The 7,064-nt window shown below is 35.7% G+C and overlaps 1 protein-coding gene across 2 annotated transcripts; it reads left to right on the forward strand.

Moving 5' to 3' along the window:
* The first annotated feature begins 1,078 nt into the window (after window positions 1-1,078).
* On the forward strand, window positions 1,079-6,752 carry LOC107776816 (putative late blight resistance protein homolog R1A-3). Of its 2 annotated transcripts, none has more exons than XM_075246777.1 (3): window positions 1,079-1,203; window positions 2,640-5,261; window positions 6,392-6,752. In XM_075246777.1, exons 2-3 carry the CDS (start codon window positions 2,654-2,656, stop codon window positions 6,481-6,483), a joined length of 2,700 nt encoding a protein of 899 aa, XP_075102878.1. In that variant the 5' UTR covers window positions 1,079-1,203; window positions 2,640-2,653; the 3' UTR covers window positions 6,484-6,752. The 2 variants fall into 2 exon arrangements, with proteins under 2 accessions (XP_075102878.1, XP_075102879.1); XM_075246778.1 differs by having other exon boundaries at window positions 6,420-6,752.
* The last annotated feature ends 312 nt before the right edge of the window (window positions 6,753-7,064 follow it).

Here is a 7,064-nt window from a genome sequence, read left to right on the forward strand (position 1 = left end):
GAAAGCCTAAATTATCACTTCTGGTGGTCATAGGCATATACCACTTCTGGTGGTTAACAAACTTAAGTTACAATGAGATATATGAAACATAACCACTTCTGGTGGTTGTATATTTCTTGCAAACTCTGCTGGAGTTTAAGTGGATCTAACAATGTTATCCACTTTGTAATCCTTTATTAAGATAATTAGGATGAAAACAAATACCAAAATAGGTACTATATACGTAACATATAATCAAGCAAGTGATGATAATGATATTAAAGTATAAGCAAAAGGCTCAAATTAAATTATGCAAATTTGGCCACACCAGATGTAATTGATATGTATATCACTACTGCCAAGAAGAAAAACTCACCACCTCAAGGATATAATCTGCCTTATGATGCTCGTTATGAACAAGATCTAACCATGGACATAAGAGTGTCGCCTTACATCGTAGACGAACACTGAAATAGAAATTAAATTCGAAGTAAATGCTCAAAATGGCAGAGTCTCGTGCTGATAACGTGTTATAAAATAAATACTATAAAGTAGATAAACTGAAGACAAGTATAGAGAGAAACTGATATATTATTCAACTTCAAATTCATGTACATAATGAACTGAAAACTCCTCTATTTATAGAAGAAAGGAAGCAGCTGCGAGGCTTTTTCAGGAAGCAGCTGCAAGGCTTTTCTTTAGCTGCTTGTAAGCTGTCTGCATGAGCTGCTTGCAACCTGTCTGTTTAATAAGAAGCTGCTGCAAATCATTTCATTGAGCTGCTTGCAACCTGCCTGCATCAGCTACTTGTAGATAAACTTTAACAGAGTACTAAATGGATAATCTTCTTCAGAAAAATTATTTATAGCGGAGTAATAAATGAACATCCACGATATAATTATTTTTATAACAATTACTAACTACTATTATAATTATAATATTTGTTGTTGTTATTGTCCCACCTAACTAGGAAAATTCTCTCATTCACATTATTCTTCACCGGAAACTCTCCCCTCTCCCTCCCTCCCCCCCCCCCCCAAAAAAAAAAAAAAAATCATTACTCTCTCTTATAAAGAAGCTTTCATAACATTAGCGAGGGAAACAAATTTACCACAGTCCACATTCAAGAGCTTCCTAGAGAGAGTTCAATCCAAAATTCCTTCACGTGGTTGACAGTCGAGGGGGAGAACTAGCCATAAGCCAGAGTTCTCTGCCTTAATTAAGGTGCATCTCTTATTTTACAATTTTCATATCATTCTATTTATGCTTATGTGGAGTTTGATACGTGTCGTGATCATGATATTTTATCATCGCGTGTTAGTTAATTACATGATTTGAAGGATCATATTAAACCTTCTGTGTTGTTCTTGAGTGCAATGCTAGTTGTGTTTTAAAAATGAGCAATTAAAGTTTATGTACAGTGTGTTTGGTATGAATTAAATCTTTTTTTAAGAAAATATTTTCTATCAGAAAGTCATTTTCTTGTGTTTTGTTGCTAGTATTTTTTGAAAGAGCATCATTTTTGTGGGTTAATGTGATATCATGACAGAGAATCTGTATTTAGTTTGATTTTATTCTTCTTTTAGTATGTGTATGCGGATTGAAATGGCAATTTGCCACAGTTCAATAATGCTTAACTGACCCATTACAGATGTTTTTAGTTATAGTTATATGACTCATTTCAGAAGAGATTTTTATGTTAAGACCTAAAAGATCAGTAATATAAGACACAAAAGATCTTTGTATGATCATTTTCATCTATTTGGATTGTAAAGGGTTATTTTGTAACTTTTCCTCGGATTTGCCTTCCGGAGCTGGTGATAAGTAGCATATTTATTATATAATGTATGGAGCAGCCCACCAGTTCTTGGTTGGGGCGTCCCGGGTAATTAGAAAGGTATGCGTTAAAATGAGGGACTTGTTAAATATGTTAGATACTTAGATCTGATTTTGGGTATAAACAATACGATTAGTCCGCAGTTTATATTCCGCAATAGCCCTGCGCATGTGTTAGGTTGCATTGGTGAAATCTATCTACTGTATTTTCAGTGTGTATATGGTGGACTGAGATTGGGCGGTAAAAAAATGTGGGGTGGTAATCAATACTTTGAGAGGTTATTGGTGGAACAATAGCTTGAATATATATGCAGAATTATAGATAACTTCTTGTCGGATTGATTATTTGTTAATTATCACCACTAATCGCATTTGCAGTTTATTACAAAATCACTAATGGATTTTCTAACATGCTACGTTGCTAAGTTCTAGCAAAACTTGAGAAATAGCATTGATGTGACACATATCAATTGCAACAACTACTACGCATCAATCCCTGCCAAGTTAGAGTCCATTATATGAATTTTCATTGTCTGTATCAGTCCACTTAAATTCGTCTTAATCCAATATTAAATAGGATAAAACTAAAAAAGCTCTAGAATTTTAAAAATTCTCTACTATCATAGTATAAGTTTCTGACAAAACTATAAGAATCCTAGTAAGCTCACTAACGAGACTGTGAAACACGTCAATTGTTAAAACAATGACAACTTTTATTGCACGCGATACAATAATTCAATGTTAGTGTTTGCCATATTTGTCATTTTAAGTTTCTACCTTGTCCAAATTGATTCATTTGCTTATCTGGAGATCCTTTACTGCAGAAGTATAGAGAGAGATGGCTGCCTATGTTGCATTGACTTCTCTAATGGGAACAATAGAACAGCTTCAGCTTTTGAAATCAAACTTAGATCTATTGGACACTCATGTGAAAAGTTTGAATTTACTCTACGAGGAGGTTGATTCTATGCAAGAGCTTCTTGATAATTCTGATGGTGAACAAACGGAGAATTTGCAGGCAAAAGTCAGACACATAGCAAATGAAGCAGAAGATGAAGTTGAATCACAGATGAAGGTGGTAATGGACGAACAACATGACGGACTCCATCAAGAGAAAGCCCTGGAGAGTCTTTTTGAGATCTTACAGCGAGCTATTGTAAACGTTGATTCCCTCAAGGAAGAACTCATCAAGCACAGTCAGAATAACAATTTGCAAGCTGGAAATTCCTCGGTTGGTGACTCAAGTTCACCACGATTGCATGCTCCAACCCTTGAGAACGATATGGTGGGGTACAACATTGAACAAGCAAACATGCTGAGTCAACTTACTAGAGACTCGCCTGAACTGGAAGTCATCTCTGTTACTGGTATGGGCGGCATTGGTAAGTCAACTTTTGCCAAAAAGCTGTTTTCTCATACCTCGGTTTTGAGCTTCTTTGACATCCGTGGATGGGTTACTGTATCTGAGGACTATAGTTATAGAAAGATGCTTTTAGGCCTCCTTAAAGATGCAAATATCGGGAAGGAAGAAGATCTTGATAAGAAAAGCGATTCAGATTTAGCCGTTTGCTTGAAACAAAGTTTAATGGGTCGAAGGTATTTGATTGTTGTGGATGACATATGGAGCAAAAACGCTTGGGATGAGATTAGACTGTGTCTTCCAGACGATGGTAAAAGAAGTCGGGTACTGTTGACTACTCGAGACGTTGAGGTTGCTCAATATGCTAGCTCTCCGAAGGATCCTTTCAGGATGCATTTACTTGACCAAGAGGACAGTTGGAATTTGTTTTACCAAAAAGCATTTGTAGAAAAAGGTTTTGCGATTGAATTTGAGGATGTCGGAAAGGAGGTTGCCAAAAACTGCAATGGTTTACCACTTATGATTGCTGTGGTTGCCAAGGTTCTCTCCAGCAAGAGGACACTGGACGAGTGGAAAAAAGTAGCTGAAAGTGTGAGCTCATTAGCAGAAGTTGATGCTTATCAACAATGCTCCGGAGTGCTTGCTTTAAGCTACAATCATCTTTCTTCTTATCTGAAAGGCTGCTTTCTGTATTTTGGACTTTTTCCAAAGGCTAGTGAAATTTCTATGGAAAAGTTGATTAGATTATGGATTGCGGAAGGGCTCCTAAAGGTAAAGGGAATGGAGGGATTGGAAGAAGTGACTGCTAGTCATTTAGACTATCTTATTTATAAAAGTCTTGTTATAGTTAGCAAGCGAAGTTTGGATGGTAAAATCATGACATGTATGATTCATGATCTTGTTCATGATTTCTTGTTGAGAGAATCCGACAGCCAGAGTCTTTTGTGTGTTGAAACTACCAAAACTAAAGGACTCGGATGGGTTTCTCCTCAAGGTTGTAGGTGGGTATCAAAACAAATTCGTCCGGGTTATGGTCGCCATCAATTCCATGATCCTTCTTATAGCAAATTACGTTCCTTTTCTATCCACCAATCTGGTCTGTTCCTTGATATAGAAAGCTTTCCGTTCAAACTTCTTAGGGTATTGGACTTGGAGTATTTTACAAATATCCGTTTTCCCGAAGCTATACTAGACCTAGTTCTTTTAAGGTATTTGGCATTGAAGATTAGGAAGTCTGGAAAATTACCAATTTCTAAACTTCTGAATTTACAAACTCTCACTGTTCGTCCACATCCAATATACACTAGTTTATGGAAAATGTACTCCTTACCAAATGGAATTTGGAAATTATCTCAGTTAAGGCATCTCCATTGTTGGTGTATGTATTTGGCCTCTCCTCAGACGACATCAGAAAATGAGGTGAAGAACTTGGTTTTGGAAAACTTACAAACTGTTTCTGGGTTGAGACCTTCTTGTTGCACCAAGGAAATATTTGAAGGGATTAAGAAAGTGAAGAAATTGGAAATTGCTGGCAAAGCAGAGGAATTTCATAGTGAAAAGGGATGGCATAATAATCTTAAATATTTAGAAGAGCTCGAAGCACTAAATGTTGAAGTTCTGCCCTATAGTGACTTTGAGCCATGTTTAATAAATCTAAGTCCAGGTTCTTTCCCACCAAATCTCAAGAAGTTAACACTTAGCGGTACTTGTATTCCATGGAACTGCATGAACATTTTTAGCAAGTTGCCCAATCTCGAGGTGCTCGAATTGAAGGAGGATGCCTTCTCAGGCGATGAGTGGGAAATAACAGAGATGGGATTCCCTAAATTGAAGTTTTTACTCCTTGAGTATTTGTTTCTTAAATATTGGACAGCCACCGATGATTATTTCCAATGCCTTGAGCGTGTATACATCAGAGATTGCGTATACTTACAAGAGATCCCAGAAGGATTTGCAGATAGTGTGACGCTGCAGCTAATTGAGTTACATAATTGTCGTCATCCTCTTGTGACTTTTGCGGAGCAGATCCAGGAAAAGCATGAGGAATTGGGAAACAACATGCTTAAAGTTTACGCCTTTGATTCAAGTAAGTAAATCATCAACAATGAACTTTCAATATCCATTAAATATTTTGACTTCTGATCATGAACTGTGTTGAATCATTAGGTAAGAATTAACCTATTGATTGCAATAGGATTTCTTCTGCATAACTACTAAATAGGAGTATGTTGACGACTGTGATAAATAGTTTGTTACATTCGTTGCATGTGATTGTTTTACGGCCTTTTAATTGTGATATACAGGGTCAGTGAAAGGATTTAGAAAAATCATTGCACAATGTACACAAATATTTATTTATATTTAGGAAAATGGCTCTATAAAACTATTTCAGGTTTGGTCTATATCAATGCAGTAATTGAGTCATTTTATGTCGTGTTTATTTTATTTCATTAGTTGAGCTCATAAAATCCGTGTACAGCATGCTTATGTCCATCTTCTGAATTTGGCCATTCCTTCAATCCTATCAAAAATTCACTTACATGAGGGCTTTGTAATGTTCGTTGTTTGTTGTTGCTGTAGTTTTCTTTAGTACTCTTTTGTGTGTGTACAAAATTTTGAGGGGGAAAAGAGTCATGGTAGTTTGCTCTTGCTATTATTTGCTAATTCCTTCCTGATATAAGAGGAACACTAAAAATCACTGTTCATTGAGTAGACAAACATGTTAAGGTGAACTACAAATAATATTAGGTCTCTCAACGTGAATTTGATTCCTCGGTTAATTTTGTTTGATTCTTTAGACCGTGTGTTTTATTGTACATGGTGTACTTTTCAGTTCTACAATGGAAGAAAGAGCCCTGAATCAAATAATAGGTAGATTTGGTGATAGAAATATGTTAGGAACAGCAAACCTTTGGGAAGGTGCCTTGCTTAGAGAACCATATCTTTATCTATTTTCTACTACTTGTATACCAGGGCTTCCCCACAACATCAAAAGAATTATCACTTTAACCTCTTGAAAAGGTGGCCATGAATTGTTGCCAAAAAGAAAAGTCCTCCTACATCAATGATAAGGAGGGGAGATCATATTTTAACAATTGTCATTTGGTTGAAATTAAATATGTTGAATCATATAAGCTAATGTCGATATGTGTTGCTTATAAAGAAAAGGGCTATGAACTCTAATTTCTCGCTGTTTTCACTTTACGTTTACTCGAGGGCCATCTTGGAGATTTTTCTTTAATAGGTTAGATTCAGAAAGCCTGGCCTTTGAGAAGAAGCGGAGAAAGATTCAAGGAACATGCAGATGAAGATACAGAGGAGATGTAATTTATGCCTGCTATATGCTTTGTGTTCTCTTTGCTGCTTTTTCTTTAAAACTTTCATGTCATTTCTCTAGCAAGAAATGTGGTGATGTTTTGCTCAAAACTTCTCAGAGATCAAAATGTGCTCTTGTAATAATGTGTGGGATTCATATTCATATTTAGCATGTCTGAACGGGTATTTAGAGATCATTCCGACAATGTTTTGTTGTTTTCAAATGTTATATCAATAGTCTGCTGGAGTTATTTATGTCTTTCCTAATAGGTTCATTTGAGTCAGACATATGCAAATATACTTGCCCTTTTTCAAAGTGTTCTTGTTTCCAATCCCAAGTCTGGGCGGAGGAGGAAGGTTGAGGTTGGTTGACAACTAGTATAAACTACTCCATTTTGTTTCAATTTAAATAACACATTTCGCTTATTGAGAGTCAACTTGACTAAATTTTAAAGCTAAATTGAATTAGTTCAACTTAGTATTTTAAAATTAAAATTTAGATATTCAACAATTGTACGAAAAGTACTATAAGTTGTAATTTTTCTTATGTCAATATGATAAAAAAGATATTTTA

This window comes from Nicotiana tabacum, chromosome 23 (genome assembly GCF_000715075.1).
Source record: "Nicotiana tabacum cultivar K326 chromosome 23, ASM71507v2, whole genome shotgun sequence".
Classification (NCBI taxonomy): Eukaryota; Viridiplantae; Streptophyta; class Magnoliopsida; order Solanales; family Solanaceae; genus Nicotiana; species Nicotiana tabacum.